At 48.0% G+C, this 13,302-nt stretch overlaps 1 protein-coding gene across 3 annotated transcripts in view; it reads left to right on the forward strand.

Moving 5' to 3' along the window:
* The window catches only part of TPD52 (tumor protein D52), a 33,262-nt gene that overhangs the window by 12,906 nt on the left and 7,054 nt on the right, over positions 1-13,302 (forward strand). For 2 of the 3 annotated variants that reach the window (XM_075550634.1, XM_075550636.1), the window contains exons 2-5: positions 3,842-3,957; positions 5,172-5,320; positions 7,547-7,648; positions 8,816-8,842. In XM_075550634.1, the coding sequence (XP_075406749.1) occupies positions 3,842-3,957; positions 5,172-5,320; positions 7,547-7,648; positions 8,816-8,842 (394 nt within the window). The remainder of the gene's footprint in view (positions 1-3,841; positions 3,958-5,171; positions 5,321-7,546; positions 7,649-8,815; positions 8,843-13,302) is intronic. The other variant, XM_075550635.1, reaches the window with a different exon arrangement.

Consider the following 13,302-nt stretch of genomic DNA (forward strand, 5'->3'; position numbering starts at 1 on the left):
GATTCCAGTTACCTCACTCCCGTGTTCCTATAAAAGCATTTTACCTGGCCTTTTCCCCGCTGCAGAGCCAGCCCGTACTCCACTTGCCACGGACACCTGTCCAAAGCAGCCATCTGTGCAGTAACCTCTAGCGCGTCCACGCTGTCTACAGAAGGAGCGCTCCACAATCTTCAGCCCCATCTTTTTTTTTTTAGCCCCATCTTAACCTCTACAGTGGACACCGTGCTTGTGAAAAACAGTGAGGAAACAGTCTAACATCTAGAAAGAGGAATAAAGTGAAATTTGACGCCCCAGGGCTGGGGAAGCCTTAGCTTTGATAACAAGGGGATGCAATTGCTTCTTCTCAGAGTCTCCTGGGTTCTTCGACTTCATAGAGAGGCTTATTTGTGATGAGTCTGGGAAACTGCTAGTCTAGATACGACCCGCCATACCGCCAGCCCCCTTTTGTCTTGCTGGTCCCTCTGTGGCTGCCACCGGTCCAAACTTCGCTCTCGGGCCTCCCTCTTCAGGGTGGTGGTACCATCCTCTGTCCTCATTTCTGACACGGCCCACTTTCGACCCAGAGGAATGGCAAAGCGGACCACTCTCCTCCATTAGAGTTTCCCACATCCTGGGTGTCTGCCCCCACGTAGTCAGTAGGGTCCGTGGAAATGTCGAGGGTGCGTACTGGACTGCTAACTGCAAAGAAGCAGTTCTAACTCACCAGCCTCTCCGTGGGAGAAAGACTTTCTACTCCCGCAGAGTTATCATTTCAGAAGCTCACAGACGAGAAAGTCCTGTGGGCTAGAATGATAAGATTTACGGTCCCCTGCCTTTTCCTAAGGGTCTGATAGCAGGCGGCATCGACTTTGGGTTTGGGTGTAGAGCGAGTCCTTTGATGTGGCTGAGAGTCACACCAATGATTTCACTTCACTGCAGTGGCGGTGGGAGTATTATCATTTTCCAAAGATATGACCGTCGTGTCATGCTGGTGATTTTCCATACCTGCTGCTCTAGGCTTCTTGAATGTCCATTATTTCCCCAAATGTTCATCCTGTTACTCAACTGAAACAAAGCACGCTTTACAGTTTCTCATGTTGATGATTTGCTGCCACCTACAGGCGATCGTGGAAAAGACAGGACAGGGAGTCACCTAAATTAGAGTCTCAAGGTCACCTTTGAGGTATGGAAGACCAACTGTGGTCAGCCCCACTTCGCTTTTGCAGCGATAATTTCCTTGAGAGCCTACCCGAATACTTGACCTCATGTTCTTTCTGAATTGTCCAAGCATGCATAAAACATTATCAGCAATGGCATATTGCATCATCGTCCCCCCGCCTTATAGAGATGGGCACAATCATGGTCATTCCAAAAAGCATGAAGTCATCTTTGATATTTGAGGCCTGGCTTAGCACTGTCTTTGTTGCCATTTTGTGAATATTTAACACGTTCAATTTGGGGTCCCATTCTAGTTGGGAGAACTTAGAGAGGTAGTGTACAAAATATTAAAAACCGAATGGTGTTCACATGTAACTCGCTCCGGTTTGGATTGTGTGGCTGCGTCTGCTTATTGCTCGTGTGCACCTCTCTTCGTCAGCCTTGTGCTGCATCCCGTCATCTGGCCCCGGGATAACTTCGCAGCACACCGCGGTCCTCTTACTGCTGCCGGTAACCAGTTCCACTCACGGCCCTTAGGGTCAGAGCTGCCGAAGCCATGGAGCAGGGGCGCTCTGCCCCAGGCCTGTGTGCCGCAAGCAGGGGCTGAACCTTAGTGAAGACGACAGGCAGCCGCCGGGCAGTGGCACGATCAGGTGTCTGTTCTGCAGGTATTTTTTGGGCACGCAGCAGAGGGGACCGGCAGAAGCCAGCGCTCCTTGAGCTGCCAGGCTTACTCATTAGACTGTGAAGTTGTGTCTGTGCACCCGGGATTCATTCACTCCCCAGTTACCACTCCCGCTTGAAGTGCTTTGAGCTGCCTCATTGGTATTCCCTGTGGGCAATGTTTTGTTCCTGGAATGCTGCGTGGCATGCGTGTTGACAGTAAGCAGCGTGTCTGTGTACCTCGTACATAACGCATGTCCCCGTGAGCTCACTGGATCGTGCAGTTCTTTCATGTTTAACCATGGTGCTGGCGCTATGGAGGCGCGTGGCTGTTCTTGCTCCTGACTGCTGAGCTCCTCATCAGCTGTCTGGCGGCTAGGGTGTGTGTGTGTGTGTGTGTGTGTGTGTGTGTGTGTGTGTGTGTGTGTGTGTGTGTGTGTGTGTGTGTGTGTTGGGAAGGGTGGGGAGTGGGGGGTGGGTGCCACCCTGTGGCACGGCTGACTTAGGGCCTTTCCAGACATGGGTGTGGCGGGTAGTGGGGAACAACTGCAGTGGCTGCCGCGCTCACTGGTGGGAAGAGGAGGAGACGAACAAGAGGGGTGACCCCACAGCTAGACAATCTTTTCTGACCGCAGCCGAACGGACCATCGGGGTTTTCAGGGCTCAGTCTTTAGGGCAGTCATCAGTCTCATCTTTCTCCCAAGGAGCCGCTGACAGGTTCAAACCACTGACCTGGCAATTAGCAGCTCAATGTGTAACCTCACTATACCACTGGTTCCTGCATGTAAGTGCCGGGGCTCAGGAGGGGAAAATCTCCTGTGGGCCTCATGCTTAAAAAAAAATCCTCCATTGCCAGGAGACATTCTTGAAGGCTTTTACCTGTGACACGGGGCTGGGGGAGCCCAAGGGTCATTGGGATAGTAAGCCAGTAAGCACTCGTCCCAGGTTTCAGCTACAATAGGGAAGCTCCGTGGGCAAGACACATGCTAGGTAAAAATGTCTACATGAGTGCCCGAAATGTAGGATGAACAAAATATTCAAACACTAACGAAAGACCAGCTCCAGCCACAGGACTCTAGGCAAGGGCCTGTGGCAGAAAGAAAAATGAGATGCACAGATGCTACTGAGACTCTTGGTTTTGGGGTCCCTTGTGGACTTGTGAGCTAGTTTGCATTCTAGAAATAATGCATGCAGACATTTTTGCTTGTCCTCTTAACGTCAGTGCCCATGGCGATGCCACTTTGGACTCCGGGCTCTCCCTGGCTTTGGGCTGGGGTCGGCAGGAAGGGAGGCCACCATGGCTCAGGGCAGCGGCTTCCCTGGTCTCTTTCCAGAATTCCCATGTTCTACCTGGTGGGTTTTTACTCACTGGCTCTCCTCCAGAGAAATGGGTGCAGCTGGGGGAAGATCTTAAAGCGGAAAACCTCTTTGGGATTACTGGTTATTTCTATGATCCTAAACAGATCCCAGGATTCCTTCAGGGTGTCTGGAGGGGATCTTAAGAAGAACAGCTGCCAGTGTATCCCACCTCCAATACCTAACGGAAAGACATGGAGGAAAATCTCTGGATGCCTTGAGTTTCCGCGACAGTTCTCCCCTCACCCGGGAGGTTTTGAAGTGTTGAATTTGGTAACCAGAGGAAGCTGCCAGCATTCCACATACTCCCTCTCGTTCGTGTCAAGGGGCTAAAGGCGTCCAGCTAAGTCATAGTGCACTGCTGGTGTGAGCATTTTCAAGCCTTTGGCCAGATCCCATTCCTGGCTTCTGACCTTTCTCTGCAGACAAATAAGAGCAGAAGTTGAGAGGATGCTATTTTCCCCCCTCTAAACCCTTATTTTGGCAGAATCTAACTTGGTTGTCTTTCATGGTGAGCCCACCCTTCTCTCGCCTCCTTTTCTAGAAGAGGCAGTCTTGACAGGCCAGCAGACCCCTCCCCTGGCTGGGGCTGGGTCTGTTCTGGGGGTTGGGGGAGAGGAGCCCACGTGAGACTGCTGCTTAGCGTTCAGGCCTAAGAGGTCGTTCTTTGTAAATCCCCATGTAGGTGTGCTGCGAGCAGAGCCAGTCCTGGAGGAAGGGGAAGATGCCGCTGCCACCATGGGTGCCCCGGATGCCTTGTCGGAGGAGGAGCAGGAAGAGCTCAGGAGAGAGCTTGCAAAAGTACGGAACCACTCGCCGGCGCTATGACTGTGGTGCTCACACTTGTGATTGACCATCTTGGCCATCTTAACATGTAGCGTTCAGTCACATTTAGTACATGCAACTATGACATCATCCCACCATCACTCCCACCCCACCCCCTCGGCCTCTGGGAGCCACTAGCTAACTCTCTGTCTCTGTGGAGTTGCCCGTTCTGTTTATTTCATCTAAATGGGCTCCGTGATATGTGGCCTTTGGAATCTGGCTTCGCAGCATCATGTTTTCAAAGAGGAACTGTCTCATCTGGAGCTTCATGCTTTGCTCTTAAAGCACGTTCCTGTCCGTGTTTCTGGAGCAGGTGCTGTCACCTTGCTGTCAGGTCCGGGGGCGGTGGGGGGTGGGGTGGCGGAGACTGAGGAGGAGGACTCGTGGTGGAGAGGCAGCGTGTGTGTCGCTCTGTGGAATAGATAAACGTGATCAGATCTCCTGAAAGCCCCCCAACCTGCAACATTCCATACTCAAATCTCAGGGTACTCCTCAGTGGCCATGGCTGTTGTATAACAAAACACAACTAGCATTCCCTATTAATCCTATTAATTAATCCTATTCTAAAAAAGAACCACCAAAATTTAATACAACCCCCCACACGTGCCCCCCACAATGAACCCTAGACCACCATAAATAGGTGAAGGCTTAGAAGAAAAGGCAACAAAACCAGTAACAAAAGCAACACTTAACATAAACACTGTCTACTTCATTATTCTTATATGGACTTAAATCCTAACCAGTGGAGTGAACAGCCATCACGCAGTGCAACCTGTGAGAGCCGGAGCTCAAAGGGGCTGCCGTGTTTTCCTGCCTTTGACAGGTTGCTGGCTTAGCACTTCTGTCTGTCTGTCTGTCTGTCTGTCTCTCTCTCACACAGGTTGCAGCCCCAGCCCTTGCCCCTCTCCTTTCTCCCTCCTCCCCCTCCCCCTCCTTTCTTCATCTTTATCTTCCTCCTCCTCTTCCTTTTTCCTACTCCTCTTTTCTTTCTCACCCTCTCAGTGGAAAATATTTGAGTTTTCCTTCTCTGACAGGTTTTCACTGGACCCAGCTTTATCATATGTTACTTTATACTTGAAGCAAATCAATGAATCAAAATTACAATAAACACACACACACACTCACTCGACTAGAATTTCTATATGAATGACGTGCGCAGTGTTCCGACCCTGCCTCCTTTCCCCTCCTAGGTGGAAGAGGAAATCCAGACTCTCTCTCAAGTGCTGGCAGCCAAGGAGAAGCATCTCGCCGACCTTAAGCGGAAGCTGGGAATCAGTTCGCTACAGGAAATAAAGCAGAACATTGCCAAAGGGTGGCAAGACGTGACGGCGACATCCGCGTACGTTTGCTCGCTTGCTGGCGCCTTTTCCTAGAGAGTGGTAAAGAGCATTTGCCACCCCACCCCCACCCCCACTAGGGCTGTGGAGGGGAAGGGAAAGAGCCCAGAAAGCTTCTGCTGCTGCTCTTGGGGGGGCCCAGGGTGCAGTGTGCTTGACTTTGAAATGCGTTTGCCTCTGTTTAATTTCAGCACACTAGACCATTCTGCAAGAAGCAACAACAAACTAAAAAAAAAAAAAAAAAAGCCCGGGAGCTTATTAAATTTCATTCCAACAACGCGCCATGTTAATTTACCAAATACATCCATGATGCCGTTTTGTCCTCCACGTCGGTCGATAGGGTGGGTGGTAAGATAGCCCTGGGGAAGGAAACAGGCTCAAGAGAAGTTTGGACTCAACATGCGGGTCTGTGTTTGAACGGGAGTCTAACTACAGAGCCGATCTTTCTGGGTCCCCTGCTCTGTGCAAAGCGTGAAGGGGCCCAGGTTGCACGGTGGCTAAGCCTGCAGCTGCTAACTGCAAGGTTGGAAAGCACGAGGGGACTGTTCTGTTCGGTCACACTGAGTGGCTCTGAGTTGAAAGTGAACTTGGTGACACCTACCATCATGCATAGTGTGGATGCTTGGATCACAGTCTCTGATGACATGGTGTGACCGAGGCCAACTCCTTAAAGTCTCTTTTGATAACACACATGATGATATGGCATTACCTGCTGTTTCTTTTCCCCACAAGAGAAGGAGCCTGTTTCTGGTGAACTGGCTCTCGTCTTCTGTAGTCATTCCCACCAGCTGAACGGGGCGCACTTCATGATGTTTATGCCCCATCCCCTACTAAGAGCCCTGGTGGGTGCTGTTAGGTAAGCATGGGACTGCTAGCCCCAGGTTGCCAGTTCAAACCCATCAGGTGTGGGAGGAAGCTGAATCTGTCCACTGCTGTAAAGATGTACACACTCGGAACCCCCCTAGGGGCTTGCTACGAGTCAGAGTTGATTGGATGGCAGGGGTTGGGGGCATCCATTAGCCCTGGTGGGGCTGTGGCATGGGCATCAGGCTGCTAACTACATGGCAGCTCAAACTCCCTCGCCACTGTGTAGGAAGAAGATGAGGCTGTGTGCTCTGGGGAAAGCCGCTCAGTCCTGGGAGCCCTGCATAGGGTGGTTCCTATGAGGTGGCAGTAACGTGATGGCATGGGTTTGAGACCCGTCAGCAGGAGGCTGGTTGCATTTCTGAAATGGTAGTACCAACTCATTGCGGTCCATTTGCCTCCCTGTGTAAGTAGGCAGTCGGACAACATCAGGAGACTATGCTTTGACCTTGTCAGCCTGAGCTGTGTGGCCTCTCAGAGTCTGATGCTGACAGGGTCAGTCAAACGGCCGGAGCACGCGTTTCTGTAATGCGGCAGCCTTGGCTTCTCTCGTAGGCACCATATTCGAGGTAGTTGGGAAGGGAGGTTGTAACCTTTCTGGTGTTGTAATGATTGTTCCCGAAAGGTCCTATTTGGCTGCTTTACAGACATGCAACGTTATGAACAATTCTTTTTGGCCATGGATTCTATTGGACAGCAAAATACTCTGGGACCCTACATCTCCTGACCTGAATGCTGTATCTGGCCCCCTCTTAGGAGATGAACGGGGCCCTGGTAGTGGAGTGGAATGTGCACTAGACTCCTTGCCAATCAGTCCTGAGTTCAAACCCACTAGACGCTGCATGATTAGAGATCAGCCTCCCTGCTCTTGTAAGACTTGCAGCCTTTGAAGTCCAAAGGGGCTGTCTAGCCTGCTCCATAGGGCATGAGCAGGACTAGACCCGACAGCAGTGGGTTTGGGTTTTTAGGAGATAAAGTTGTAAAAGACACCTGAGGAGTTTGATTTGATTTTAGTTCGGAACAAAAGGTATAATTTATTTCAGACTCTCATTTTTTTTCATCTTTGCTCCCTGATCATTTTTTAGTCCATTCCCTGAGTTTTTGTTTTGGTTTTCATCTGAGCCTATCGAGGCTCCTACCTTCTGGCTGCCCTGGGGCCTTCCAGTGGATGTTGCCGAGAATCACACTTCAGACTGAGGCGCTGTGGAGATGCTGACACGGTCACTGTGAAGGACCTTAGGTGTTCTTACGCAATTTTTTCCTTTCTTTTCTTTTTTTGAATAGGTAGTGACCACTATGCTTGAAATAAGAGAGAATTTTTTGAACTTAACTTTCTTTCTCTGTTCTCTCATGCTCGAATACAGATACAAGAAGACATCTGAGACCTTGACGCAGGCTGGACAAAGGGCTTCAGCTGCCTTTTCATCCGTTGGCTCAGTCATCACAAAAAAGCTGGAAGACGTCAAGTATGTCTGTGGCCCAGGAGGTTGCTTCCTGGAGGGATCTGAACAGCGCTGCTAGAGGAGGGAGGGAGGGCACTCTTGGGGACAGGAGCTTTGAGGGGCGTGCCCACAGTCTTTAGGGCCTCGCATTTGAACTTGTGAATGCCTTAAGGTGGTTTTTAAAAATTCTGGTTGTGCGCTTTCACGTGTGTGTATTCGTTCTCAGCCTCACAGGGGAAGTATCTCTCTGGGAGGAGGGGGCCGGCTGTGACCGTGGGCAGAGCTTGGCATCCTAGTGGGGCTGAGTGTAGGTGCACGCTCGGATTGAACCTGGCTTCCCTTCCACACGCTGCATTTCTCTTCCGTGGGGTCATCACAGTATGCTCATGTGTCCATCGATTTTCACTCATCTGGAAACCATGTCGACTTTCATGCTTTAGGCATTCGATTGTGTGAGCAGTGGCTTGTGATTTAGCTTTTGTGCTTCAGGTTAGCTTGTCTTTGCCATTTTGATAAAACCGCCTCACTGTGCCTTCACGTGCTCCCCTCCCTCCCTGACGATGTGGATTTGAATCCTGCTGAGAACGACCCTTGGGGGTTACATTGGCCATGCTTCTGTTGGCATGCAAGATGTGTGGGCCGGTTTGTTTTCCACTCAGGTTGCATGACTCTGTGTTTTGTCCTTTGTGCGGAAGCAACCAGAATTTTGTCCGGTCCGGAGGTTCGGTCCGCCGTTGTGGATCCTGTATGTGATGGTCTGTATTGACAGGACAAAGTGATTTGTTCCCTGCACTTGAACTGGTCTCATTCCAAGCTTAGCACAGTGCACGTAGCGTTCTCAAACCCTGGACTAATGTGTACATCTGTTAGGTAACTTTTTCTTTTTTTATTTTATTGAAGGGTATTGTAAATTTACTTCATGGGGCATCTATTGATGTAGCCACTGGCATAGACTTTAAAATACTGCCAAGAAAACGGAAGTCTGCATGTATAGGACAGCTTTTTCAACCCAAATCCCTGGATTGTTGATTTGTACAGCTGAACAGGTTTCTTTTTTAAGCTCACAGTATTGCCTAGCATTTGGGAATCCAATGACGATCTTAAACGAGTTGTAAAAAGTAGGTGACTTACTTGTTTTAGATTCATCCGAAACTTCCTTTCTTTTTCAATGCTTACTCGGGCTCCTTGCAGATTGCAAGCCTTGTCACACTCTTTTAGGTAAGGAGAGTCGGAACCCTGGCCGCCGTCCAGCGTTTGTGTCACACAAGTGTGCTGAGACTTCCAGGATGCTGGCACGTGTTTGTCCACCCCGTGCTATGTTTGCATTGGGGATATCTTTTTCGGAAGTGTCTTTCAAATTTCTTGGTATACCTTGGGTTCTGGGTCGATGAAAAGAGGAATTGGATACTGTGACTCAGGGATATGAGAAAGATTTTGACATTTCTTTTGTACTGTTCCCCCCCCCCTTTGTAAAAAGAAGCAGCTTTACATAGCATGCAAATTCCTCTCATTTTATGTCTAACTTTGTTTGTTTTTTGGTGCTTGTGTCTCTCTGGTGCTTGGGTAATGGGTGCTGGGATCTCCCTTCGCCTGGCTCCCATTACGACTGTGTAATGTGCTGCACATGTGTGTCCTGCCTCAGAACTCTAGCCTTAAGACTCACACAGGTTACCCTGCCTTTTTTAAAAATAAGAAGACCTTTTTTTTTTGACTTGTTTATGGTTTTTCAGAGCCTGTCGTTTTTAACTGTCCACACAAAGGGTTTTTATTGTTTTTGAAAGGGAAATGAAAGTACTTGAGTCCAAACCAGAAAGCACATTTAAAAAATGTCAGCCCCAATTATGCCTCACAGAGAGTGACTTTGTGTTCTCTCTGCCCCATGATGACCCTCCAGTGGTCTTCTTAGTTCCTGGAGGAAAGGGAGGTGGCGGAAGGCCTTTGGACTGCAAGCACATAGAGGGCTCTTCACCCATGCTTCCATGAACGCAAGTTCTGGTCTCAAATAGTCACTTGCTCTAGACCTACCCTGTGGTCTTCTTAAGCCAGCAAACAGGTACTTAAAGCTTCATTCCTCCTGTCTTAGGACACGTAGCTCTAAGATATCATGGGAATATCCAAACTCAGAATGTTGGACCATCTGAATTCAAAATTGTGCCTTAACAATGGCATATATGATTAGATACACAATCCTGCAATAATAGTATGATAAGCAGTAATTTACTAGAGGATACATAGGTAGATATGCAAGCTAAACAGGTGTGGGATAGTATGTCCACCCAAGAGTATGAGCAAACTTGGCAGAGGCTATTTCTACATATGTATTTTATATGTCCATTGCTTTTCATTTAGCATTTGTGCTTTAGGTTAGCCTGTAACACTATAGGGGACAATGTTATGAAAATGTTTTCACCATAATCAAAACCCTTGAGGGATGGAGGCACTTGATGTGGGGACTTGGGGTCATAGTCACGAGAGGCATCTAGGTCAGTTAGCACAATCTGGTCCACAAAGGCAATATTCTACATCCCACCTTGGTTAGTAGCAAGTAGGGACTTACAGGCTTATGAGTCTAAGGTGCACCTCTTGAGCTTCCCTGTCTGGAGCAAAGAAGAAGAGAAAATAAGACCCCAGTTGACCAAGCAACTCATATGGACCATGCAGATCACAGTGTCTACTCACCTGAGATCAGGGGAGCAAAATAGCCCCCCTGCTATCACTTCTGACTGCTGTGATCAGGATTGGATTGTTCTGATCTGGATCACAGCAGAAGGTCCTGGACAGAATAGAAACTAAATGTAGAACGAAATTAGAAAGCAGCCCAGACGTACTGGTTTGAGAGCGACTGGGGACTATGACCCCCTTAGATCCCCCTTCAAACCTGGAACTGAACCCTCCCACGGGGATCACCTTTTACGGAAACAGCAGACAGACCTATAAAGTGAAGAAAGAAAAGGGAAACGGGCATCACGTTTGGTAAAGTAGAGGGTCAGTGGAAAAGAGGTGAATTGACCCCGTGGCTGCAATAATGGGCTCAAACATATCACTGCGAGGATGACACGGGAATGTGGAGTGTGTCCTTCTATTGAACAAAGGATTGTTAAGAGTTGGAACTGATGTGAAAACACCTAAAAGCAACAATCATAAGGTGCAAAGACACTACACCTGGGAGGAATGTACTCCTCAGGACAGTCAACCAGAGGAGACCATCAGGTTAGCATTTGCCCAGTACAAAGTTCAGAAGGCAGGAAGGGTCAGGAGCATAGAGTGCTGTTATATTGAGGGGGGATTGCTGCTAATTTCAAGAAACAAGATTGTGTATAAATTGTTAAATGGGAAACAAATTTTCTCTGTAAACTTCCACACAAGCCACAATAAAAATAACCGATCAATAAAACTGCCCTAAAGAAAAAAGCAAGCTATTGCTGAAGAGGGACATAAAATTATTTGTGAAGGCAATTTTGTATCTTCCATGTTCATTTTAAATGCCTCAAGTGCTATAGGCAACTCAAGACAGTTTTATCTAGAACTACCTGAGTTGTATAAATAAGTAGAACTGCATTCGGTCATGTAATCCATTCTGCTGATGTTAGTGTGCCAAATATGTGCAGCTATTAAGACTACAGCAGCGGCTCTTGTTCTGAGAGAGCGTAAAGCTATTGAGTGGAGTGGGAAAAGGAAGTGGGAACTTGCAGTGAATGAAAGAATGAACGATGACACCTGATTTTAAAATGAACTTTCACATACACATCAATGCCAAAGCATTGGCTACAGAAAGGCTGCTGGCGGTAGCTTTGATCATAGTAGTTAAGCGCTCAACTGTTAACCGAAAGATGGACTCTTTCAAACCCACCAGCTGCTCCATGGGAGGAGGATTTGTGGCACCTGCTTCTATGAAGACCACAGCCTTGGAGCCCGGTGGGGCGGTTCTGTTCTCTGCCGACTGGATGACTATGAGTCGAGGAACTGCCTGGCAGGGGTTTAGCTTGGGGTTTTGAAAGGAGTCCTTGGGTGATGGGGATAGATATATATCCCACTATCTTAGAGTGTGTGAATGGTGCAGCAATTTCCAGGGCACCTTTCAAGTAGAGGGCGCCTGGGTGGTACATTTTGAGTTTTCCCACTCCGGCAACAAGCAGTTCCCTGCCGTGGAGATGGGGTCTCTCTCCTGCCAAGTGCTATGAAATCTTGGGTTGATTCTGTTACTACCCTTTGTCCGCATTCCGTACTTCCCCATCACATTTAGGACCTAGATTTCCGTCTCAGACAGAACTATGGGTAGAGATGGGAAAAAATGTACTAGTTTGCCAACTTGCGTTTGTTAGACTTACCAACAGCTTTTATTTTGCATTGCTAATTCACAAAGTATTCTTTTTAATTTTTTTCTTTTGAAGAAAGTATTCTTTTAACGCACTGCTCTACATAGTAGGGATGGACTTGTTCACAACCAAAATAATAATTGGCGAAGTTTGACAGTGCAAAGAGAATACAGCCTAGTATGGAATCGGTTCTAATGAATGTGTTAGGCCTGGTGTCTCACATTGACACCATTGACACTCATGTCTGTGTTTCAGAGAGCTTTATGTCAACGAGCAATTGCATATTGAAAAAACACCCCAGCCCAGTCCAGATCAACTCCATGAGTCCAATGTTAGCCCATATGTGTGATACTAGTCCATAATTCCTCTTTAGACTCATGTAGCACATTCAATGATGCTGAATGCAGGAAGACCACAGGCTGGTAGGTGGAAAGTCCTGTGGATCCAATGGCGACGGAAGCAGCTCCATCCTGACGCAGGTCTCCACGTGGCTCCTCTAGCTCTGAGTGTCTCCTCCAGAGGAAGGTGAAGCAGGGAGAGTGTGGCCCACCTCTAGAGAGAAAGAGAGGAAGTTTCCAGAATCCTCATAGGAAGGACATGCCCACAAGGAGGCATCATCAGGCTGTGACCTGATTGACAGGCTAGACTCCACCCCGAGACCTATTTAGCAAGTTGAGATGAAATTTTGTAAGTACCATAATGAATCTTTCAATTAAAGGCCTCTCGATAGTAATGATAAACAGTCCTATGAGCAGTTACTTCGCTCTGTCACCCACATTCAGTGACTCCATGGCAGAGTTGACTGAGAGTTAAAAGAAATCCTACACAGACACTGTCTTAAGCTTGCCTGGTATACGGTAAGCACTCGATTCGTGTCTGCCATCAACTCTTCTTTCTTCCTTTGTCATCTTCTGTCATTATTTGGAACATGGGAAGACCAAATAATGGTGAGAAATGAGGAAAATGCAAATCAATTCCTCTTTTTCAAAGAAAAGCCTTTTCAAAGGAAAAGAGGAATGAGAGGTGGTAGGCAAGCCCCTGAGTCTTGAGTGAGGATTGGGTCGCCCTGCTCAGGTGTGTATTGAGAAATCCAGAGTTACATTCCTACCTGGTAGATGAATATATTTGAGGGTAAGGACTCAAGTTGTAAAGAATTTCAACAAAAATTGTTTCTAGTTTGGAAACATGTCTACTGGAGAGGATTCTGATCCAGCAGCAATTTGGCTTTCTGATTTTGAAGTTTTCCATATTAGACTTTAACTTGAATGGTATCAGAGATGATAGGTAAGCTGAAGAATGTGGAAGCTTTGGGTAGCATCTAGCTTCTCCATACTTGGATGACAGAGCACCCACCAACAAAAT

Source organism: Tenrec ecaudatus, chromosome 5 (genome assembly GCF_050624435.1).
Source record: "Tenrec ecaudatus isolate mTenEca1 chromosome 5, mTenEca1.hap1, whole genome shotgun sequence".
Taxonomy (NCBI): domain Eukaryota; kingdom Metazoa; phylum Chordata; class Mammalia; order Afrosoricida; family Tenrecidae; genus Tenrec; species Tenrec ecaudatus.